General features: G+C 40.5%; 1 protein-coding gene across 18 annotated transcripts in view; it reads left to right on the top strand.

Moving 5' to 3' along the window:
- Positions 1 to 26,223, top strand: part of MAPK10 (mitogen-activated protein kinase 10) — a 318,269-nt gene that overhangs the window by 201,332 nt on the left and 90,714 nt on the right. For 11 of the 18 annotated variants that reach the window (XM_043545081.1, XM_037896813.2, XM_037896810.2 and 8 more), the window contains one exon: positions 9,737 to 9,906. In XM_043545081.1, the coding sequence (XP_043401016.1) occupies positions 9,737 to 9,906 (170 nt within the window). Of the gene's footprint in view, positions 1 to 3,583; positions 3,674 to 9,736; positions 9,907 to 26,223 lie in introns of all 18 variants that reach the window. The other 7 variants (XM_043545070.1, XM_043545075.1, XM_043545072.1 and 4 more) reach the window with 1 other exon arrangement.

Below are 26,223 nucleotides of genomic sequence, written 5' to 3'. Positions count from 1 at the left end.
AAATGACAAATGAAATTTAATGTGGATAAATGTAAAGTAGTGCACATTGGAAAAAATATCCCCAGTTATACATACAATATGATGGGGGCTAATTTAGCTACAACTAATCAGGAGAAAGATCTTGGAGTCATTGTGGATAGTTCTCTGAAGATGTCCCCGCAGTGTGCAGTGACAGTAAAAAAAGCAAACGGGATGTAAGGAATAATTAAAAAAGGGATAGGGAATAAGACGGAGAATATTTTATTGCTCTTATATAAATCCATGGTATGCCCGCATCTTGAATACTGCGTACAGTTGTGGTCCCCTCATCTCAAAAAAAGATATACTGGCATTAGAAAAGGTTCAGAAAAGGCAACTAAAATGATTAGGGGTTTGGAATGGGTCCCATATGAGGAGAGATTAAAGAGGCTAGGACTTTTCAGCTTGGAAAAGAGGAGACTAAGGGAGATATGATAGAAGTATATAAAATCATGAGTGGTGTGGAGAAAGTGAATAAGGAAAAGCTATTTACTTGTTCCCATAATATAAGAACTAAGGCCACCAAATGAAATTAATGGACAGCAGGTTTAAAACAAATAAAAGGAAGAAGTTCTTCACTCAGTGCACAGTCAACCTGTGGAACTCATTGCCTGAGGAGGTTGTGAAGGCTAGGACTATAACAGGGTTTAAAAGAGAACTGGATAAATTCATGGAGGCTAAGTTAATTAATGGCTATTAGCCAGGATGGTAAGGAATGATGTCCCTAGCCTCTGTTTGTCAGAGGGTAGAGATGGATGGCAGGAGAGAGATCACTTGATCATTACCTGTTAGGTTCACTCCCTCTGGGGCACCTGGCATTGGCCGCTGTTGGTAGTCAGGATACTGGGCTGGATGGACCTTTGGTCTGACCCAGTACGGCCACTTTTATATTCTTATGTTCTTATAATCTATAAGAGAAGCGCTGACCTGCAGTTTAGATCCTTAGGTTACAAATCCTGCCTGTTTAATATCAAGAGTGATTTTTTTAAAGGGGGAATTTTAATTACTCTGCTGCTTACCCCTTATTTATTTATAAAAGGGAGTCTCCTTTATTTGCTACCATTTCCATGTCAAGTGCTGTAATTATAAAATAATATATTAAAAATAGAATTTATAGGGTGATGAGTCTGTTGTGATGTGGCCATAGGTGTTGCTTCCATTTAATGGAAATAGTGATGTCCATTCGTGTATCTTCTTTTTCACCCTGCATTCACAGTAGGGGTAAAGGCTCTTAAATGTTGATCAGAATCTCAGATGTATCCTACTTTCTTGAACGATTGCAGAGCTATTTAATATCACTATGAAATATTGCATTATATTATCAATGTATGCAGTAAGCTAGAGAAATAGTGCATATCATTACATGTCTTTCTTTTCTTCCTAAACTCTCTATGGCACCTCCTTTCTTTACTGCTGTTGATACATTCACTGTCCTTCCCATCTCCCGGACTTGAAATCCTCAGGCGATCTTCTTTCCCTTCCTTCCTGTTCTCACTCCTTTCCCTGCCCTCACTGCATCCAGTTTCTCTCTAAGTTTTTGTTACTTCTTCCTCCTAATATAACCAAAACCTCTCTTCATTCACTATTGGCATCATTAAACCCTTACTCCAAACCCTCTATTGCAAACTTCTATGAGTTCCCTTCTTGTCACTTCTCCCACTTCAGTCTATCCAAGATAAATTGCCTCCATTCTGAATACATTATCTCCTCTATTCTGTCACTCACTCTCTATGTGCTACAGCATCAAATTCAGGCTAGGTTTCAAAAGTCTATGTAATATTGTCCCAGCTATGTCCTTGCTCTCATTTCCTTTTTCCTCCTATGCGCCTCACAGTCCTGCCTGCTCACTGCTGCCTTTCTGGTGTCTCTTACCAATTCTTGGCTTCATGCGTTCACTGCCTCCTGTGCTTGGGACATTGCTCAATTTCTTGTTCACAAAATGTCTTCTCTCCTTCATGTCCCTGTTGATAACACACTTATTCAAAGAATCTTTTCTCCCATGGTCTCTCTTGACCTCATATGTCCTCCTCCCTCTTTGCTATTATGACTGAGTTTTATGTTGTCTATGTGTTGGCTTTGTGAACTCTTCAGGGCAGGGACCATGCAACTTTTATGTTCTGTGTGAAGCACCACATGCCTTTATGTGGGGTGGTGTGAGGAGCTTGCATGTGTAGGCCCTGTTCTGTGTATAAAGAGGTTTTAATGTCTAGAGCTCCCAGTCCAGTTTTTTCCCAAAAACATTTGTGTTGACTAAGGGCCAGATATTGTACTTATATGGGCAAAACTCCCATTGAGATCAATAGGAGCTTTGCCTGAGTAAGCAGTTCAGCAAAAAGCTTCAAATGAGCACTAATAATACAATTCTAAATGCACACGTATTAGTAAGACCAGTTTAAATTCCAATATTATGTGATTCTGCAGGAGTAGACGTGAGAGCTTTATAGAACTGGAAATGAGAGATTCCTGGCTTCCTAATAGGTCGCACAATATTCACTCCTAGCTCCAGAAAATCTCAAGGAATCAGATTTTTAAACTGTGACACTTTTAGGTATCAAAAACTATTTTTTAGAGTAGTGGGGGTTATGGCTACCTGTGAGCCTTAGATATAGTTGACACCTGACTGTAAAGTAAGAGGGATATAAATAATCTTTAATTTATATGTTGCATACACAGAATACATGATGGTGTGATATGATGATTCATTGGCTTCTCTGTGGTTCCAGTATGCATTTGGTCAGCCCAAATTCATATTTCAGAATAACCAGTGATTTAAGTAAACACATGTTAATCTTAGAATTCCTGTATTGTTCCTTGCAGAATTACAGCCTAGATGGCTTTTTGTGTGTCTGATTCAATATTTATCCAAGATTTACATCCAATCTGACCTGCATGCAAACTACTTTTTAATCACTTTTGCTTGTGCTATATCCTTCTGAGCATAGTCTCACAGCCCTTTTGGGGAAATGAGGAGATTCATGATCTCTCACTGCTGTAGCATTTCTAATCATCGCCTCCAATGTTAGCACAAATTTTACTTTGAACCCATATGTAGGACAGACGTTTGAATAAGTCCTTGTAAGGTTTTGAGTACATGCTTGCTTGTAGCACTCACTGTTTCTAGGAGTCTGATAAGGATAAAAGCTCAACTATCCTACAAATGCAGTTATCCATTAAAATATTAAAGCGGCTGACACCATCAGAGGGGATGAAAAGATGTGAGGGTTCTGAAATGCAGTGAAATAACCAAATGCTAGGCGATTTTGGCATTAAAGAAAGGGCCAAAAGAATATAGAATAAAACAGCATATAGGAATGTGTTTGTTCGTGAACATGAAAAGATTAAAGTCTCTTTAGACATAAATCAGGAAGAACTGGCCTGGGGACCATTTGGAAAAGGATGTTGATGAAAGAGAGTGTGCTCAAGGAAAGAGATCCAAGGGAAGGGACATAAAAATGAAATGACTGGACATAAAGGAACAGTTGAGCCCCATGGCTGAGTAGGGGAAGCATTCCGTAGGTCAGAATCCTAAATGATGGCAACTGTGTTGTGTTATCTGCCCACACAGATGAGGAAGGGACACTATGACAAGGGTTTCAAAAAATTATCAATAGAAACAAACTCGACAAGAAGGCAAAGAATACTTGGCTTGTCAGAGGTGGGTCTGTTTTGCTTTCTTTGTGCCTTATTTATGCATGTAGCTATTACATGAATAAAATCTTTGACTTGGTAAGGTTGCTCAGGAGAGTCGGAATTTGCAGGATCATATTTCCACTTTGGCAATTTGTGAAAAAACTCTATGGATGTCATGATTGAGCCTGTTTATGTGAACAACTCTTTCCTTTTGACTTTGGGGACCAGATGGTGGGTATAAGACATTGCCTGTGTTTGAGGTAAGGGGTGAGGAGGGGTTGCACACACCTGAATCCCTGGAGGGATTCTATCTGAATAAGTGGCAGTTGCTCTTATGGATCTATGGTAGTGCACTCTGGAGCAGGAGTTCTGCCACCTGCAACATATGCTGTTCCCGAGGCTGGTCACTCTCTTCTGGATGAGATAGAGAGATGTGGGGCTATGGCCACCATTGGAAGGACATCACTAGTGCTAGATTGACTGCGCAGGGGCTTCCATCCCATTCTCTTTCCCTCTATATGCCCCACACATCCAGGATAGGGTCAGCACCAGTCTGGCCCTCAACAAAGTAGCTATCATACTGGTCTTGATTCAAAACTCATAGAAGTCAATGGGAGTCATTCCATTGACTTTCACTGAGCTTTGGGTCAGGCCCACTAATAGAATGACAGTACTTTATATACACATATATATAGGTATATATTGTGACACATTCAGACCAGAGAGTGGTGGAAGGTGTGGTAGCCCTAGAATGCTAAAGGTCCTTTTTCCTATGAGTTGAAAAGGAGCTACCTCAGATCAGCTAGGTACACTTGAATCCAATTAAGGGCAACTTCTGACCTTTGAAAAACCCATCTTCTCATGAGAGAAGGAGGGAGGGACTCTGGGGAAGGACTGGCATCCAGAGGCCGGCATAATAAGACAGCACCCCAGAGTGGGGCAGGGAAAGGTTTTCTATTACTGTGTTGCAAGGGTTTGTTTTGTTTTGTTTTGACTGAAGAGTACTGCTTGGGCCTACCCTCAGGCCCACTTTGTAAATATTGGAAAATAAAGCCTGAGTGAGGAATACAAACTCTCTGGAGTGGGGCTGATTTACTCCAGGTCCTTCTGTGTGTCCCCCCCCCCCCCCCAACCCACCCACACATTGCCAGAGGGGGAAATGCTGAGCCTGGCAAGCTGAAGGAGGTATAAAGTACCTGTAAAGACATATTTAAGATATTGAACCGTAAACATTTGTGATATATTAGGATTGCCAGTCATGGGATATGGGTAAAAAGTGTCCATAAAAACAGCCAAAATAAAACTGCACCTGTTCATGGACAACCATAGAGTTTTTACAGTGGAAAATAGGCAAAGAAAGCAGTGGAATTACATAATATGAGAATAAAGTTCTCTGGTCTTTTCATCTGCAAAGGCGAGAGAAGACTCTTTCTGAGAATCATAAATCTGGTTCTGTTTACTATTGTACTTCCTTCTGTTTTGCCCTCCAGGTTGAAAAAGAATAATTTAGCTAGTCAAAGTTGAGTGTCAAGCAGCAATTGCTGGTTGAGTTTTATCAGATTTTTTCATTTAATTGTTCCATAAGAGCCAATAATGTGTTTTCTAATGTGCTAGGATTTAGCAATGCCCGAAGCAAATTCATTCTCCAGCCCTTCCACTGATGGAGTCTTCACAGCTCTATTTCCGTGGTTTTGGCATTAAGCAAATTGTAGGTGTATCTCTTCCCTTGCCAGACATAATGAGCCATGTCCTCCGCTGGTGTAAATCTCCATAGCTCTGATGTCTAGAGCTGATCAAAAAATGAAGAAATAAGTTTGCAAATAAATAAAATAAAAATGAAAATTTGACATCGTTTCTATTTTGCAAAGTTCAAAATTGAATACTTTTTTTTTTCAAAATATTTTTTTAGTAAACTGAATTTTGAAACTTTTGTTTTTTCCCTGTTCATATCCCCTCCCCCTTTTGTCACTTAGTTCAATAAAATGAATGATGACTAGGGGTTTTTTCTTGTAGTACTCACTAACTTTTCCAAAATTGGTTAAATTTTCAGAAGTTGACTGGAAAAAGAAAATGCTGCATGAATGCTTACACATGCGAGTTGAGTATTCAGTTCCCATGAATGCTCATGCAGTAAAACTTAATCACACAAATGTATGTAGCAAGCAAGCACAAGTATACCCAAACTGAATTCATATTAAAATCCAAACAATTATCCAGGCACTTTTTTGTATTGTTTGGCAGTAATCATCTAGTTCTAATAGTGAATGACAGAAATGTGTGAAACTAAAGTGGCTTTTGTTCAAAGGGGGAGGAGGGAATACTTTTTTATTTAGTTTTGTGCCACCTGAATTGTACAATTAGTTTGGAACCCCAAAACTATAACGTGGTCCAGATTTGCTGCAAGCTTATTTCAGCTTCACCAAAAGCTTTGTTGACATCGGCGACACTGTTTCAGGATTGAGCGTAGCAGCCATGTTATTAGCCTCTTAGAGTTGGTAGGCAACTTCCACCTTTTTGTGTTCTCTGTATGTGTATATATATACCTTCTTACTATATGTTCCATTCTATGCATCGGATGAAGTAGGCTGTAGCCCACAAAAGCTTTTGCTCAAATAAATTTGTTAGTCTCTAAGGTGCCACAAGTACTCCTGTTCTTTTTACTGTTTCAGGATGAAACTTATTCCTCTGTAGAAGACCCACACAAGTTCTATAAATTGCTTAAATCCCGAGTAAACCCAATTTTGAGTGAGGCCTGGTGTGAAAGAAATAGCTCAAATGAGAATTTGGCTCAGCATAAACTTTAATTGTTTTTTTTAAATGAAATGTATGTTGATAAGATATGAAAGCAACTCTTTGCTTCACGGTCAGAAATCACTAGGTATTAATCATGATCTTGCCCATGCACCCCTATAGTAGGTTCTCTAATTTTTTGGGTTGGGAACCTGTCATGGACTAATTAAATTTATTTCCAGTATTTTGAGAGAATATATGTGTGGGCGAATGACAAACTTGCTGACTAGGCTGTTAACTATTTTTGTGAGTCTGCTTAGGCCTACAGTGAACACTGACGAAGGTTAATTGTGCGCTGACTTATAAAAGGAATTGCATAGGATGCATGTCAACAGAGTATTTGACACTTAAGCTCTAAACATCTTGATTTTTTTGAACTTTCTTTTAATTAATATTGCATCAATGTCTTTTCCCTGCCCTGGATATCCACCCACGTAGCATCATGTCATCAGTGAATGCGAGGACAATAGTTGGTATCATTAGATTGCCCAAACCAAACCAAAACCGTCTCACCTTCTTTATCAATATATTTATAGCACTAAAGAATGTGACTAGTATTCTGGTGCAATAACTAATGCTGGGTTGAGAGTAGGAGGCTTGCAATGTGAACTTCGTCCTCACTGTACAGAAAATGATAATGGAATAAAACACATTGCAATCTGTTTGACTACTTAGAGGTACTTGCCTCTCACTTCCAGTTCTGGTATGCAGGACTGAGCAAACCATGTGAATATTTCTCTGCAGAAAATGGAAGACTGTTCAAGGCTTAACTTTCACAGCGCAATTCAGAAGTAGGCTGTTTCTGCAAACGTATTTTTGAGTCATTCAGGACTTTGTTTTGAAGCTTGAATTTGGCACTGTGTCAGAGTCCATAAAAATCTTATTTTTTTGTGTTTCCAAAAAAAAAAAAAATCCTTGCACTGTCGGGCTCATAACGAACTGTAATATTTTAATTGCTTCTCTGAAAATGATGTTTACTGCCTGAATGAACAGCCATGTTAATCAGAATATTTCAAACAAATTATCTAAATGAGCTAGTTATGATTAAACAGTGCTATCCAGTGGAGTGGTTGTTCTCATGAGAAAATTGACAGTTAGAATATTAAGCATTCTAAGGCAAAACCAAGAAGAGATGATCTTGACAAGGTCAGTTTTTGAATTGTAACGCTCACTTTATGGAGTATTGGCATTAAGTCATTTAAAAACAAACAAGCAAATAAAAAAATCCTCCCAATGAACTCTTCTCCTTGCCCCAACCCATCAAAATCACACTGTTTGAATTCTATAGCCATGTGTCACAGTTGATTGTGACAGCAAAGTTTTGATTAAGTAACTGAATATATTATGATCTATTGTTTTTAATAATAGAATAAGTGAAAGGGATATCTCTAACTAAAGATGGATTTAAAGGAATTAATGATGGAAAACGAGGGAGGGTGGCGGATAGACAGTGGAAGACGCAGACTTGGGGCTGGTTCCTATGCTCATTGAGGACAATAGAGAAACTTTCATTGACTTCCACGCATATACTATCAGCTGCTTAACCCTCCATCCTGCAAGATATTGAGCACCTTTGGTTCCCATTGAAGTCAATGAGCATTAAAGGTGCTCAGCATCTTGCAAGATGGGGCCTTACATTACTAACTTTTTTGCAGTGATTTTAATCCCAAAAGAATCCCATCTATTATTCAGTCCACTAAACCTATTGTTTGTTTACTATTATTATATTAATGTAAATGAAGTTAATACCAGAAGCTTCTGTCAGGATTGTGGCCCTGTTGTGCTAGGTGCTGTAAAAAGCGCAAAGAGCTGATAGCAGCCACCCTTTATATTTCAGGACAATTGACTATTTGTTCAGAAGCTGATGAGATCGGTCCCTGTGACTTTTTTTGTGGGGGAAATCACCCAGATCATTTACTAATTAATACAGGGGAAACTGAATTAAAGTTATTGATACCTATATGAACCTGTACTTTCACATTTTTTTCAAATCCAGAGTTTTTGCTGAAGTGTGAAGAATACAAAGTATACAGTTAGGACACAGTACTCATTTGGGGTCTTGCATTCAGTGCATGAAAAATCCAGGCATATACCAAGTTTTAATCATAGGCTTTAAGAGTCTTTGTTTTTTTCAGATGAAAGATTTATATGCTGGAGTGATAAAATGGAAAATAAATATGTAATGTTCAAATCATCAAAGGGCCAAAAAGATGGCATTTGCCGAGGATGTCAGAAGATGTCATTATGTGATTGGAGGGGTCTTATAAATCCCATATCAGATTACCCTCCTATTTTCTTACTGACCACTAGGGATATGAAACTGGCTGGTATTTGCTACTGTTCCTAGTTATACATGGAGATGTTCATGTATTTATGATAAAATACTTTGTATTGCTTTTCAGAGGCTTTTGTACCCCTCTGAAAGTTACCTGTTGTTGTTGCAGGACCAAATCCTGAAGTGCTTACTCTGCTTTTACTCTGGTTCAGTTTTATTTCAGTGAAACTTTTGCTTGAGGAAGGACAGAGCTAAAATTGATAGGTGTCTAAGATTTGCCCTGTCATTTTAAAATTCAGTCATAGTGCCAGAATCCTCCTCCTTGGCAGAATGTCTGCTAATAATTTTCACTTAGTGCAGTCTGAGACAAGGGGACAAGGGTCTAAATCAAAGAAGGGCTGTGCACTGCCATGCTCAATGAGAACTGCTCAGAATCTCTCAGGCAGGATCAGTCCAATAATTGTGGCTTGTTTTTGTGCTCATCTGAAATGATTTGTGGCTTTGCCCTGATGCTCTGCAGTAGTAGCAGCCCCACCCGCCCTTTATTTTTTCAGGCAACTGCTACAGTTTACAAAACTTAAGAGTTTAATTCCCATGTCATTTGCACCATTTTACATTGATTTAAGTCCACTGATGTTAAAGGAGTTCTCAGCTACGCCTGGTTTATTGCAGTGTGAGAGGAAAGTCAGAACAAAACGCTTCAAGAGCACCATATAGAACCTTCCTGCAAAAGGCCTGAAGTACCAGTAATGGCATGGATATACCAATGGCTGGGAATTTCTGTTCTACAGACACTGGCTAGACGAGGATTCATGGCTTTGCAAAGGAAGTTTCCTAGGTGAAGGAGAGTTTACTGTTGTATTTGAAAGCCTTTGAGAAATCGTCTAACAGTGTACAAGTCTCTGACAATGAGCATAAAATGATAGCGATACATATTTGAAAACTAGGCTCTCTTTCATTGTTATGCTGATGGTTTACTGGTCTTGGTTTTGTCTTTTTGTCAACTCCTCATCTCCATGACAGGGATTTGGGAAACAAGTGGATGTGTCATATATTGCCAAACATTACAACATGAGCAAAAGCAAAGTTGACAACCAGTTCTACAGCGTGGAAGTAGGTGACTCGACCTTCACCGTTCTCAAGCGCTACCAGAACTTAAAACCTATTGGCTCTGGGGCTCAGGGAATAGTTTGGTAAGTCTCTTCAGTTTCTTTTATTTATGCTTTTAAATGGGATATGCCTTCTGCCTTTCTTTAGAGTTTGCTAGTTCCAAACATTGTCTAAGATTGTAAAAATAACAGTTAAGCAGCAGACATCCCTTGATAAAAAGAGCCTAGTGTTCTGCTAATAAATGTTCTTGCTGTTGTGAATGGTAGCATTGGGTTTGTTTCTCCACATAGCAAGTATTAACTAGCAAGAAAGTGGGAGACAGATCTTACAATAATTGACAGCTATACCCCTTATTTGCAGTAGAAGTGCAAATTATATATCAAACAAACACTGTAATTTCTACTCCTGGCACAATAAAAGTCACTGAGACCTATTTAGAAAGAATTCACATCCCATAGCATCTTGAAGCTTTCACATATCTACATGACAGATAATGTTTTCCTTTATTTTAAGTGACATTTCAATGCAATGTATACATAATCCAAATGAATGACAGAAATGTAATAGCTGATATTATATAATATATACAGTTAATAGAATTCACAAAGTAAATAATCCCATTTAAAGCTTATGTGACATTTTCTTTTACGTTTGTTTCTGCAGTTTTAGAGATGGTCCTTTCCTTTTGCCTACCAATGGTTTATAGTGTGAACCCCTGTCCAGTGGTACTCAGCATATTTGTTTTAGACAGCAAATAGTTCTTTTCCCCCCAACTACTTTATCATAGATGTCCTTTTCTGTCTGTCTTCTCTAACACTGCAGTATTGTGAATTTAATGTAATGCTACCTTATCATGAGACGGAATGGCAGAAACACTAACTTTCTCTATCACAAAGGCAAGTGCAATTCTATAGATTGCTCAGCATGGACACTAAAAATTAGCAGTGAAGAATGGCATCTGTACCTTCAACCCCTTCCAAGTCTGCATCACTTACAGAACCTATGCCACTTCCACCGATCAAACTGTGTAATTTTCAAATCTGCTTCATGGCATCAAATTGAGAATTTATTTATTGTTTTTATCATACATTTTTTCCAATTTTGTTTACAGTCAGATTTTAGAAAGAAATATAATGTATGTATTAAATGCTTTTGTTTATTTTCCCAGGATGTTTTTCCTTCACTACCTAGCATTAAGCTCTTGTCTTCTCTTCCTACTTCGCACCCTGTATTGCTGTGAAACTCCTTCCTCCCCTCAAATCAAATTTTCCTATGCCTATGCATAACTGATTTGCTGTAAAGTTCAATTATGAGCAACAAAGAACAGATAAAGCTAAAGGCATCTAAATAGAATCAATAACATCCTGTGATATTTATATTTCATGCTGAGATTTGACAGGCCAAAAATCTGAATGCCTTAAGCAAAAAGAAACCAACCCAAACAAACAAAGTGTAAGCTAATACAAATCCCCTGGAATAAATGAATAATAGGATAAGACTGCAAAAAGACAGTGCAGTTTTGGGCTGCAGATGTAAAAATAGCACATCATGGATTAGGAAGGATTAGGATTTCTATACAGAACCTGAAATATTGTGTTGAGTTTTAGGCTATAGTTTACCAAAAGGATATTGACAAACTGTTAGGTGCAAAGGAAGATGAATCATTGGTAGGGTAGGATGAAGTGATTTATTTACAAAGACACATTCTAAAAGGTATCTGTAACTTGGCTATGAGAAAACAAATGGGGAGATATGTTAAAAGCCTACAGATATTTGAAAGTTGTAAACACCAAAGGCAGAAATACAATATTTTGTGTGATGCATGTGGATATATCTAAAAGCAACTGAATGATATTAAGAAAAGGAAAATGTAGGCTGACAGCTTTCCTGTCAGTGAGATGTATTAGATTGTGGAATAATCTCCCAAAAGAAGTGGTGGAAGCCTCGTTACTTGGAACTTTTAAGCCTCGATTGGCCAAAATATAAGAACATGGACTTGAAGGGTTTTTCCTTACGTTGACAAAGAGATGGACTGAGTGATCTTTTTAATCTCTGAATTCTCTGATTCTAGAAGATGTACTGTATTTAGCTGTTCTTTCTCACCCCTGCAACCCCCAAAGAAATTGTGCTGGAGCAAATTCATGCCCTATTGGGTCTTAAGAGCGCTGCCTGGTAAATCAGCCAGGCCCCACACCTAGTACTCAATGGAAAGTTTGGTCACAATTCTGGTTGGCTCCTGGGAGGATAAAGGTTGCCCAAGGTTTTTTTGTTTAAAAAAAAAAAAAAAGAGAGAGAGACCCTACCGTATGAAGTGTTTTCAACCCCCATTGCACCCATGTGGAACAATTATAAATGTTTCAAGACAAATGCCCTATTGAGATGTGTTGATGTGAACATGTTCAGTTCAATATTATCTGGTTACCCTGAAGTTAATTCCTTCTTTTTTTCATACCATAAGGGTTTCTGCTAGTCTGAGTTCATGTGGAGGTTTTTGTAAGTGCAGAGGCAGAACACTTGTTTATGAGCATGGTTTTGCTCCTAGTCCCTGCCACCGATGTGTCTGTGAAAAAGATTAGCTGATTAAATGGCAGTGTATGTTTGTATGAATGGTATGTTTGTTTAGGGGGGTCTGTAGCGTCCTCTAGTGGTGCATGTGTACATAAATAATACCACTGGCAACGTTGAAACATTTTGTTGTGTTATCTCAACCATCATATTGAGCTCATAAGCTTTGACATTGCTGGGGAGTATATCGGCTAGATTCTTCAGTCTGCACAGGACACTTAAGCTCTTACAGGGAGGGACTTTTCCTTTGTTCTATTTTTACAGCACCCAGGGCAATGGTTCCTGGTCTATGACTGAGACTTCTAGACTCAACTGCACTATAAATCATAAATAATAATTTATGTCAGATGGCCTGAGTGTCTGCAGATGGCCAGCAGACAATTTCCCCTCCGTCAGTGTATCCATCGCCTGTACCAGCCACAGCCCACCACTGGTATATGGGGAAGAATAGGGAATATCAAGGGTGTGGAATAGCAGAGGTCAGACAGAGAAGAGTAGATCCTCTGTGGCTTGTAGCTAATATACAAAAGAATATCATTGGCTTACCTACCCATGTTTCACTCACTCATCTAACTGAGAGGTGGTGTGTAGGAGCTGTTAGAAGCTGATTTCTAGTCCCTCAGTGTGGCTTCCCATTACAGGTAACGTTGTTTTAGTTGACTTATGCAGCAGCCTGAGGAAAAGTTATCGTCCTCTGTTTCAATAATTGTACATAGAGGACGAGGTCCCCAACTGGTGTCATTTGGCATACCTCCATAGAAATTAACCTGAATATCTGATCCCAAGGATGTAACACTAACTTTCCTGGGATGGGGAAGAGAGAAAACATTTCTTTCTGAACAAAAAGACTAAACTGTAATTTTACACCATGTGTAATCAGTTATTTCAGATTTGGAAATGATAGCTGCAGAATAACAGCCTAAGAAAAGAAAAGGACAGAGTGACGCAACCTATTCAGAGGAATTTTAAAAACGTACACCATGATGTGCTGCAATCGCAAGTCTCAGATGATCAAGTATCTCAGGCCTACTTACAATTTGAAATGGAATTTTTCCAGGAAGCGTATTGATAATTTATTCAGTGACATTCTTTCGTGTGACTCAGAACTGAGCAAATGCACCTATGTGATGGCAATTCCATTCCAGTTAAGTAATCCTGTAGAACCAAATCTTGCAATCTTTTTGTGGGCAAAATTCCACTGGGCAATCATTCTGTCTATCTAAAATTTTTCTCTCTAGTTTGTATCCTTTCAAATGGCTTCTAGTCTTCATTTTCTATCCTAAGCTATTACTTATGTTGCTATGTGCCTACACCTTCTACCCCAGAAATAGCTGCATTTCAGTAGTGGTTGAAGTGTTCCCTTTAGAGAAATCAATCTGTAAGGTGCTTTGGAAGAAGGGCACGATATATACAGTAAATGCCAGTTTTTATTATGGAGAAAAGGTGGGTGAGGTAATACCTTTTATTGGATTAACTTCTGTTGGTAAGAGAGAGAAGCTTTTAGAGCCACACAGAGTTCTTCTTCAGGCCTGGGAAAGGAACTCCCATCATCACATTTATCATTTTCCTGTGTGAGTTCATTTGAGAGCGTAGTGATTGCCTGATTTCACCCACATAATTGTTGTTGGGGCATTTGGTGAACTGGATGAAGTACACCACACGTTGTGATAGGCATATGTAGGACCCCGGGATCTTGAAAGGTGTGTTGTCGGGTTGTTGATCACTGTAGCAGTGGAGATATGTCTGCAGGTTTTGCATCTGTTGTTCTGGCAGGGTCTGGTGTAGCTTTGAGTTACTGTATCCTGGTCTCTGGGGAGCTTGCTTCTGATCATGAGCCTGGAGAGGTTGGGGAGGTTTGGGGGATTGTTTGAAGGCCATAAGTGGGGGTTCAGGGAAGACTTATTTCAGTATGGGGTCCTCATCAAATATGGGTTGTAGTTGTTTGTTGATACCATATGGGTTCCAGTGTGAGGTGGTAGGTGACAACTGGGGTGTGTGGTCAGAGGGGTTTTATTTCTGTAGTGAAGACGGTTTTTTCAAGGTATTCGGGTGGCCTGTTCCATGACGCAATCTGCTTTTTTGGTAGAGAGTCCTTGTTTGAAGGTAGTTTTGAGTGTGTTAAGGTGTATATTCCGGACTTCCTCCTCGAAGAATATTTTGTGGTACCTGAGTGCCTGGCTGTAGATAATAGATATCTTGGTGTGTTTTGAGTGGTTACTGGATCTATGAAAGAAGGTGTGGTGATCCATGGGTTTCTTGTATACGGTTGTCTGTAGAGTTCCATTGATGAAGCTGATCATGGTGTCCAAGGAGTTGATGCTAGTGTGGGAGTATTCCGGTGAGAGTTTAATGGATGGGTGGTGGTTGTTGAAGTAGTGGTGGAAATCTATGAAGGAATTTAAACTATCTGTGCAGAGGATGAAAATATCATGGATTTATCTCCAATATATCATGGTCATTTGTCCAGAAATTTTTCTCCAAGGTAGCCCATGAAGAGGTTGGCATATTGGGGAGCCGACTGAGTACCCATTGCTGTTTCCATGCTTTGACTTGGTTTAACAGGCCACTTTACTTTGAATGGTCCCTTACAATATGTGCTAACTACTTACGCTAAACAATCTCTTCCATATTTAATTGCACGTTTTCATTTAGCTCTTGACCAGATGAAATGATTACCCTCTGATTTACATCTGGAACAGTAACTCTGACTTTCCGTTGTTATGTCTGTGATTGGTTTCCCAAGGAAACAATATCAAATTTCATAAACACATTTGGAATCTGTATTGCTGACTGCTGCATCCTGAGGTGCTAAGCACCCGCTACTGCCACTAACTTCATTAGGGGTCACAAATACTCAGGATTTGGCCCTGGGTCTTTAAGGAATGTTTATGTAACTGTGTTTCACCAGACAGGGGCAGAAGATCTTTCTTAAGATGTGATCATTGCAGCCTTTCTCCTGGTAGGACTGCAGAGGCAATTTGCTCAGCCACTTGGGTGGGAGGAGAGGAAAGAATGCCCTGGGATTCTTCTCCCTCCAACAGCTTGGCTGGATTCCAGAGGGAGCTACCTTCAGCCCTGTTTACTTAGAAGGTGTGTTGCCACAATGTTAAGCTCTTGAGCAAAGTGGAGAGGAAAGGAAGCTCCAGAATGGGCTTGGAGGTCTGCATAAGAGTAAAGGACTTATATTTCACCTCTGCTTTGCTTCTTGTAACTTCTTCCCTTTATTAACATCTTGAAATAGTGGGGAGAAAAAGGCTGAAAACGTTAACATGTATCCACCTGTAGTGCCTGGAGACACCTGAGACAAGATGAAGACGCATTTCTAAATTAAATAGGGACTTGAAATATGTGAAGTTTGAGGAAGAGTTATTGTCAGTATCTTCCTTTTTTTTTCCCTTTAAAGCTTAAAGCAATAAAAAAAGACGGATTGACATGTAATTATTTGACAAAAATGATTCCTCACATTTTTATAATGCCCCCTTGTAACCTGAGAGGCTTCTGGTATGAAGGAAGTTGCTACATATTTCATGTTTATCTTCTCATATTTCATATTCCTTTGTTAGTACGCAGAAATCTGAGAAAGAGAGAATTTGGATTCTGTAACCATGACAAGATGTAATAAAGCCTGCTACAGTGTAACATGCCCTCTCTGGGTGTTGGATCTCTGGTGTTTTCACATTCTGCTTGTCTCTTTATGAGGATCTGATAAGGCTCCCGCCATTGTAGTAGCTATTGTAGGTACCAGTGTGCTCCCATTTCCTCTCTGCGGCCTTGTCTAAACATACAATTTAACTACATTGGTTTAGAAACTAATTAAATTGGTACAACCCCCTTGTGTGGACATTTACATTGGTTTAAGAGTGTCCTGTATTGATTTAGCTTAAACAGATTCCTTACTGATATAAGCTATATCAGTGTAAGGCATTCTCACGCTGCTTTGAGTGTCCACGCTATAGAGTTTTAATTTAATTAAGCCAGATTTAATAAAGTCAGTTTCCAAACTGATTTAGTTCAATCAGTTCAACCTCTGTGTGTACACAAGGCCTACCTAACTGGCATTGATCTCCACAGCTCCCTTCTCTTTAAATGATCCTTTGATTCTCCTCCTTTCTGAAGTTGCCATTGTTTTCTATTATAGTTGAGTAGCAGGCAAGTTTGGGTTTGAGAAAAGGCTCAGTTCAAGTCTGACTATTGTCCACAAATCTCAGTGATTTCCTGATTGAATTCAAACTTGCCCCTGCATTCCAGGGATGAAATCCTGGCCTCACTGAAATCAACAAGAGTTTTGCTATTGTTTTTTATGGATTCGGGATTTTACCCTAAGCTAAAGCTAAAAGCTCTTCAGGGCAGGCCCTGTGGAAAGGGGCCAGTGCTCTCCTTTTCAACTCTCTCTGTGATGACCTCACATCACACAAGTTTCTTCTGGTCATTACCTACCCTTGCTTTTGCATCACAGTCTGTCTGCCCACTCATATTTACAATGGTCAGGTTCTGTCTGACAGATCCAAATACTGTTGGCATGGGAATTTATGGTTTCCACATAAATCGCTACTATTATTCTGTATATTACTAGCTAGGAATCTCTCTCTCTCGCTCTCCCTCTCCCCCCCCCCACCACACCATTCCACCCCCCCCCCCTTTTTCTCTAATTTTCTGCCCTAAAAGATAGATGATATGAACATGGTCTTCTGTCAAAATAACATTCAAATACCTTTCCTGAAATAAGTCATGTGAATTGTCTGACATATAAACAGTAAATGTAGATTTTTTTTTATTTTTTGTTTTTGGAACTGAGCGGGAATTCACAGCTTTGGGGGTATCTGATATTCTTTACTTTTGTAGCTCAATGAAGGGAATATTCCTGAGTCAGTGGTAATGTTATAGCTGTTCTCTTGATTGTTGTTTGTTTGCCATTAGATTAACCAGTCCACAAACTTCTGTTTCCTCTTGTTAGAATTCCAGTGCCAGCTCTTGCTGAGCACAACAGGGTCTCTCCTGCAGTAAAATAATGACTGTTATCATATGGAAGAGACAGGGGATGGGAAGCAGAGAAATAGACAAACAGCGAAACAAAGAAGCAATTGAATCAGAAATGGAAAAATAAATGCTAGTAAATCATAAAAGAAATGTGGCTTTCATCATCAGACTGTATTGCTTATTTATTTTCTAATATTTATATATTAGGTTATATCTAAGTTTGCACAGTGCTTTATAGAAAACGAAAGGAAGTTGTCCTTCTCCCAGAGACCTTACATCCTAAATTAAACAAACACAGGAAATATGCATGGTGGGTTAGACCCCCCTTCCTGGGGTGCTACCAGCCTGGGTCCCCCCAACTCTGTATTGCTGTGTCAGGCTCTCAAGTCCCCTTCCAGCATGCACACACACACAGGTAGGGACACACTCAGCTGTAGAGTCACAGAGTCTGCGATCAGCTCTCTGTGAGAGGTCTCAGCTAGGGGAACGCCCAGTGCTCCTGTGCACACTGTATAGAGATCTATATAGCATAAGCTGATAAAAATGTTCCCCTCCCTCAATGTGGAGAAAGCTATGCACAGCTCCCCCCCCCCCAGTTATGAATTGCACAAACTCGGTTTTGGAATAAACAAAAAAAATAAGTTTACTACCTACAAAAGATAAATTTTAAGTGATTATAAGGGATAGCAAACAGAACAGAGCAGATTACAGAGCAAATAAAAAAAAACACACAAACTATACTTAATACACAAAAGAAACAGGTTACAAATAGTAATTTCTCACTCTAAATGTTGTTTTAGGCAGGCTGCAGAGTTTCTGCCGCTCAGATTTCCAGTTATTTCTCTTCACAACCTAGACGCTTGTTTCAGCCTGGACTCAACTCTTGCCTTTCCCCAGCTTAGTTCCTTTGTTTCTTCAGGAGTTTTCAGCAGTATCCCTCCTTGGGCAGGGCGGCAGTGGAGAATAGCCTTGATTAACTCACTTCCCAGCCTTAAATAGGATTTACATAAAGTGAGAATCCTTTGTTTCCAGTGGAGAAATATCAGCAGTGTCCAAGGTTGTACACCGTACCAGGTGACATCATCATATGACCTTGCAGTGTTAATGCAACCATGAGACAAGATTTATTTGTAATGTCCCCAGGAAGGAACTCCAGGAAGATGAGAGATCATTACCTTCAAAGACCCATTCTCTTTCCTAATGGCCAGTTCAGGCTGATTGCCTACTGTCTTGTGGGCATTTCCCAAGTACACACACAGTTGTAATTGTTACATAGTCAATATTCCTAACTTTGGATACAGAAATGATACATGCATACAAATTGGATAATCATATTCAGTAAATCATAACCTTTCCAATGGTACCTCACATGACCCATCTTGCATAAAACATATCTCAGTTATGCTATATTCATATTACAACTATATTTTTATGAAGAATATGGGATGCAGCATCACAATATGATGGCAAAAAAGGAAGGGAGAGAAGGGATGAAGGTTAAAACAAATTTAAAAAAATGTGAAACAAGTAGTTGGGAGTGAAGTTTGAAAGATCAGATGACATTTCAGAACAGAGTAAGGTGAAAGAGAAGAAATATTGAGAACTGGATTAGAATTCCTCAGTGGGAAAACTCACTGAAGGAAGTGGATTTTAAAAGAAGACCTGGAGGTTGAAAGAGAAAATGCTTGGAGAGGAAGCAGGATCAAGGCATAGAGAACAGAAGGGAAGAAGGGCCAAAGTCATGCGTGAAAGTAAGAGAGAAAGATAGCATCAAGATCAGAAGCCTTTGTTTAGAAATTGAAATTGGCAGAAACGGGCAAGGGAGCAGACCGAAAGAAGATCAGAGCTGTAGGTAAGGTGGACTTGTGAAGTGTCTTGAAAGTAAGGAAAAGGAGGTGAGGGGAATCCTGTGGCTCTAAGCCATCTTTGTGCCCTCCTGATGCTCCACTGTGTAACTTAGGCTCCCTTAAGTTATGGCAGCCTCCCCAGCCTGCCCTATGGGTCACAATACTGCCCAAAATCTCCACAGTGCTGCATGCTATAGCTCTGTCCCACCATGCCTGATGCATCAGGGCTTGAAAGTGGTTCCTTGGAAGATAGTCTTATGGCTGTCTTCCACGTTTCCTGTGCCTGGCAAGCCCTCATCCAGCTGGATACAGACACCTTTATGCTGCTAGCCTTTTTACCCCATATATAGGTGGTAGGGGGATGAGGGATGAGTGGGGATGAGGCTGTCACTCAAGAAGTGTAAACTTGATGTAGAAAGAACTGTGGACCTAACTTAGTAGCTATAATATTGCTCTAGAACTACAGAATAGTTATGAAAAAATCAGTTTCTTTTTTGGTTTATTAATATTAATGAATTCATGTCCTGGAGACAAAAATATTGGCGAATAATTGAGCAAAAACAGAAGTCTGAGTTTGTGAGATATCACAAGTTATGTATGAGGCATATGGTGCAGTATGTTTTTTTTGCCTGCCCATTAGTAGAGTCACTTCATTTCAAAGGTTGGGTTAAGAAGACTCTAGCTATCTGTTCACATTGAATTGCTGGAAGATCTCCATTGGATATAATATTTTTATATAATGATTTCTTCAGAAAAGGACCATGCATATTTAGTTTTGTCTTTTCCAACTTTTTGTATAGTCTGTCTTATTCACATAGTGTGGCACCATTTAGCAAAGCATTGAAGCATTTGCTTAACTCCATCTCTGTTCAGCAATGCACTCTAGTTAGCAAAGAACTGAAGTATTCTGGTAAAGGTGTTACAGTGCTGAAAAGGTCTCCTTGTAGGAAGCGTCTCTATACTTGGACAAAACTTCAGAAAGAATTTTCAATTTATAATTTCTCAACATTGTTATTTTATGCTACGGTATTTTTCGTAGAGTTTTCATAGAATGTTAAAGATGGCTAAGGATCATGTCTCATTTGTGGGCCAGATACTGAATCAATTTCACAGGTATAAATCCTTTGACACCTTTGACTTCAGTAGACTGATTTGAGATTGAGACCTGTATAAATCAGATCTGAATCTGCTCCTATGTTTTGTAAAGTGCCATGTAATTATACAGTTGCATGTAGATATCTGTTGTTTGACAGTAATAACAGCTTTTTTTGAATTTTTTTTTGTTAAATATACTTTTTTCAGTCTTTCATATCGCTCATCCTCATTCACAGATTCCTGGCTATTGAGGGCTATCTGCATACCCAAGTCATGGCAGGGAAGATATGGCTTGCTGCTAATCTAAGCCAGAACCTCCACTGGTATAAATTGTCTTAGCTCCATGGAAGTTAATGGAGCTACGACAACTTATACCAGCTGAGGATCTGTCCCTAAGTTTTGAAGTGGAAGAACTAGATAGGCAACTCAGAACAGAGCTCCTGAAAGCTGTTACAGCATTTCTCCTTGTAAAAGCGAAGAAAGCATGTTTTGGTCTTTTCGGGCTCTCAGGTTATCAGTGTTTTTCCAAAGGCAATGTAGTAACAGATGGGGCAAATCTACCATTGTCTTTCTGGTAAACTAAATTACAACTGCTTTAAATATAATTCACAATGTTGAGAGCCTAGTTGAAATGCAGGGAGACTGCAGCCTGCTCATCTGGGGGCTCAGTAAATAGATTTTTGTTTTGTTGAGTCTTCCAGGGTAAGTGACAATAATTAGGGCTACGATTGTTTTGCAGAGGTCATAAAAGTCACGGAATCTGTGACTTCCAGAGACATCTGTGACATGAGCCCACAGCACCTGGGAGCTGCAGGCTCCCCCCGCCGCCCATGGTGGCTGGGAACTGTGGGACCCCAAGCTCCCAGTTGCAATGGGCGGGGGGAGGTTACCACAGGAGCTCTCAGCCACGGGGGTGGGGCCTGAGCCATGGGCAGCAGGGGGACCCCGCAGCTCCCCATTTTGTCATGCATATTTTTAGTAAAAGTCACGGATATGTCACGGGCTTCTGTGAATTTTTCTTTATTGCCTGTGACCTGTCCATAACTTTTACTAAAAATGTGCGTGACAAAATCTTAGCCTTAACAATAATACAGCCAAAGATGGTGGGAGGAGTGTGGGGGGCAGGGGGTGGGGGGAGTTGTCCTTTTTGCCATTTTCTCTGGGCTTGTTTTTTGTCACCCTTGGAAGTGGTCAGTATCTCTCCATGCAGGCGAGCCTCACATTTTGAGAGCTTCTGGCACATGGCAGCTAAGAGGGACAAGTGATACTGTAGAGCCCAGTAGTGCAAATGGATCTGAGTGGGTGGACCACAGGGATTTGCCCATTCAGATCTATTTGTAGCTCAGAGACCTTGGTGAGTGCTTTGTGTATTGACTCCATAAAGAATTGTCAGCACTTCTGATGGCAAATGCATGGGGTTTACGTGTGAAAATAGTGACATTTCTCCCTCAGTGCAGAACTGTACATTTTGATGAATTTGTGATCTTCACTCTAAAGAGACATTCTCCCTCCTGGCTTTTTGCTTTCAATATAAAGCAAGGTAAAAACTGGATAATGAACCTGCAAATGTGATTTTTTTCCTCCTGCTGGCACTACCATTAGTGAGAATTTGTTCTAATAGTTCTAATCCCATTATGATGCAAATGAGATGGTTTTGTTTTCTGTGGTAGAAATATCTGATGCATTTACAATGGGTGAAAATAAAATATGTCTGCCTCCTATTGGGATTGCAGCATCTTCAGATTTAATAGAACATCAAGTTAAAGCCCAGTGTTCTTTGAAATGGTGGTGAACCAGTATTTACAAAGGAAACAGTTACTTGACTCTTAACTATACTGGCTCTAATGAGTGTGCCACAATAAAGGAAGAAATCAAATACTATGTAGACGTCAGTGAACACTTGACCACACTCTATCAAGGCAAATCACTTCACTTGGAATAGATGGATGAAAAGAACTTGGTTGGCAAATGTTAGTGCTCAAAAGCCAAATAAACTATCCTAACCGCAAAAATAAAACCCCCACACCACTAGAGTCAGATTAAATACTCTGCTGACTCTGATATTCTTTAGCAAGGCAAATGTTTCTAAAAAGAGCACGTTAGTAGGAAAAATAGAGGATTGCAGATTTCTAAGCCTGAGGTATACAAACTGTGTGGGTGGGAGTGGGGTAAGGAAGCAGGAGGATAAGCCTTGGAGACAGAAAATAAAGCACTATCAACATTCATTGGGAGAATGAAAAATTTTCACGTTTTCCTCAAGTAATCAGCTAGACATTTGCTTTGACTATCGCCTGTACCACCAATGATAATTTTTCAGGTGCTGTAATTCCATGGGATGCTGGGATTTCAGATTATTTAAATGATGCAGCACAAGATGTGAATTACACGTTGTGTACCTGGTACACTATGCTACATTGAATGCTTAGTAGTACTGAGTGGAGATACGAGTGTGAGAGCCTGATTCTGCTCTCTCTACAGTGAGCACTCTTTATCAGGAGTAATTTAATTTATGTCAGTGAATTTATGCTAATTTAAAAGTGATGTAAAAGCACATTCTGTCTTCCCATTTCTATGATTCACCATTAGCTAATAAAAGCACTTGAGTTTCTAATTCAGTTTTTTCCTTTTTTTTCAAAACTACTTTAGATTGTCTGGGCTGGATCTTCTGGCCCATTTCCAGTGCAGTAGAGCTGACCTAAAATCAGCATAATTGGCCAGCTGTAGATTCTCCGTGAATAAGGCAATGCAAGGTTGGCTCAGAGCAGCCATACGAGCTCCTGCATGCTCCTCTCCCCTTCAAAACTGCCATCCTAGAGCTTGTGGCTGGGATGTCCTTATACCAGGAATATTTACTTGCTGGAATTTTCCCTTTGGGCTATAGGTTGCTGTGCATAATTTAGAGCAGTTTTGAGGATGCTTTAACTTGTACCAGGTTGTTGGCAGGCCCCTGGCCAACCCTATGACTGATGGAGGGAAATGATGGCTTAAAGTAATGTTTGTTCCATCCCCAACCAGCTGTGCACCAAGTAAGGCTTAGCCATTAGAGGCTTTGGCCCCATCTGTTCTGTACAGTACTTCATAGCTATCGTGTAGTTCAGGGATGCCAAACTGTGTTTTGCAAGCCACTGTTAAAGTGTGGCTCATGAGCCCCACCCCCCATTCTCTGCCTACCAGACTGGGGGAGGGGAGGAATACAGGACCTCTGCCTGGTAGTGGGGTTGGAGCTTCTGTCCAGCAGGGAGGAGGGTCTCGGGGCTCCAGCACTGCGGGGCTCACCTACAAAGGCTCGGGGCTTCAGCACGAGTGGGGCTGAAGCCCCGAGCCCCAGCTCCTGGCAGGTGTGTCCCGGCTCTCGAACTTCTAAAGATTGTCATATGCGGCTCGGAGGGCCAGTAAGTTTGGTCACCCCTGGTATAGTTAGTCTGAGGAACTAAACTTTGTGGAAGCCTTTGCTCTAAAGCCAGTGGTTCCCAAACTTGTTCCGCCACTTGTGCAGGAAAAGCCCTTGCCAGGCCGGGCCAGTTTGTTTATCTGCTGCGTCCGCAGGTTCGGCCGATCGAGGCTCCCAGTGGCCGCGGTTCGCTGCTCCAGGCCAATGGGAGCTGCTGGAAGCAGCGGCCAGTACGTCCCTCGGCCCGCGCTGCTTCCAGCAGCTCCCATTGGCCTGCAGCAGCGAACTGTGGCCAAACCTGTGGACGCAGCAGGTAAACAAACCGGCCCGGCCTGGCCGGGACTTTCCCTGCACAATCGGCGGAACAAGTTTGGGAACCACCGCTCTAAAGCTATTGTTTCATGGTAAAAGCAGATGATTATTTCAATGCCTATCACTGCAAATTATTGGTTGTCTGCAACATCCTTCTTCTTAGGGTCTGGTTAGCTTTAATTGTTCATTCAATGAGAAGTGTAGTAAGAAAGCTTAGAGAGTAATTAATTTGTTGATCCATATTTGACAGATTTTGTTATATTTTAGCCAGAAAAGACCAGCATGTTTTTTAAAGCATGACTATGAGCAGAATATGTGAGATTGTATCTAATGTTCAGAACAAGTTTTTTTTTCCTTTTCTTTTTTTCTTCCTTAAGGTTAGTGGAAATGAAACGCCTAAAATATGAGCGTTATCGCTGTATTTATAAATATTTGTCATTGGCCAGTCTGGAAGAGCCAGGAACTGGATTATTTGCCAAGCCCATATGCAGCCTCCTGCCTCAGTTTCCAGGTTTCCACATATTTGTAAATTGCTGTTGAATAAGGAAAATGAAGTTTCACGTATTGTAGCTTCAGAAAGCTGTTCAAATATGTTACCAATTTTGAATAAGAACAATATAAGAATAGCCATACTGGGTCATACCAAAGATCCATCTAGCCCAGTGTCCTGTCTTCCGACAGTGGCCAATGCCAGGTGCTTCAGAGGGAATGAACAGAACAGGTAATCATCAAGTGATCCATCCCCTGTCACTCATTCCCAGCTTCTGGCAAACAGACACTAGGGACACCATCCCATCCCATCCTGGCTAATAGCCATTGATGAATTCCATGAATTTATCTAGTTCTTTTCTGAACCCTGTTATAGTCTTGGCCTTCACAACATCCTCTGGCGAAGAGTTCCACAGGTTGACTGTGTGTTGTGTGAAGAAATACTTCCTTTTGTTTGTTTTAAACCTGCTGCCTATTAATTTCATTTGGTGACCCCTACTTCTTGTGTTATGAGAGGAGTAAACAAATAACACTTCCTCATTTGTTTTCTCCACACCAGTCATGATTTTATAGACCTCTATCATATCCCTCCTTAGTTATCTCTTTTCCAAAGTCCCAATCTCTCCTCATATGGAAGCTGTTCCATGCCCCTAACAATTTGTGTTGCCCTTTTCCGAACCTTTTCCAATTCCAATATATCTTTCTTGAGATGGGGCAACCACATCTGCACGCAGTATTCAAGACGTGGGCATACAATGGATTTATATAGAGGCAATATGATATTTTCTGTCTTATTATCTATCCTTTTCTTAATGATTCCCAACATCCTGTTCACTTTTTTGACTGCCGCTGCTCATTGAGTGGAGTTAAATAGGTAGGGTGAAATGCTGACTCCACTGATGTCAATTGCAAAACTTCCTTGATTTAAACAAAGGCCCGATCGTTAACCTAGATAGGAGAGAATACAGGCAGAAGCCCAGCAGCAGAGTGGGGGCTATCCTGTTTATTGCACTCAGTGTAGCATGTATGATTACCTGCTCTGTGGGTGGGTGGCGTATGTGTGCATTCGGTGCAAGGAGCTCCTGGCTCTCAGAGACCACGTAGGGGCTTTGGAGGCCAGCGTGGCGGAACTGGAGGAGCTAAGGGAGGCAGAGAGGTACGTTGATGAGGCTTTCTGGGACACTGTAGATTTGTACCACCTCCGGTCAGACAGCCCCTGCGCTGTTAAGGAGGATGAAAGGCCCAGGGAAGGAGAGCAGTCAACGGGAGCAGAGGGAAACCTTCCCATAGTTGGGACCCTCCTTCCAGATGATGTTGGGGTATCCTCTCACACCAAGGTTACCTTTCCGGGGGAGGGAACTCCAGTCATTAGGAAAAGGCAGGTATTAGTAATGGGAGATTCGATCATTAGAAACATAGATAGCTGGGTTTCTGATGACTGGGAGACCCGTATGGTGACTTGCCTGCCTGGTGCAAAGGTTGCGAATCTCTCGAGGCATCTAGATAGACTTACGTGTAGTGTGGGGAGGAGCTGGTGGTCATGGTACATGTAGGTACCAATGACATAGGGAAGGGTAGGAGAGACATCCTGTTGGCCAAATTTAGGCTGCTAGGAAAGAAACTGAAATCCAGGACATCTATGACAACTGGGGAAACTTTTGGGATAGGGTGAGCCTAAACAGGAAGGATGGGCTCCACCTAAACCAAAGTGGATCCAGACTGCT

Source organism: Chelonia mydas, chromosome 4, assembly GCF_015237465.2.
Source record: "Chelonia mydas isolate rCheMyd1 chromosome 4, rCheMyd1.pri.v2, whole genome shotgun sequence".
Classification (NCBI taxonomy): domain Eukaryota; kingdom Metazoa; phylum Chordata; order Testudines; family Cheloniidae; genus Chelonia; species Chelonia mydas.
The sequence above is the reverse complement of the archived record's forward strand: the minus strand, read 5'-3'. Positions and strand labels throughout refer to the sequence as shown.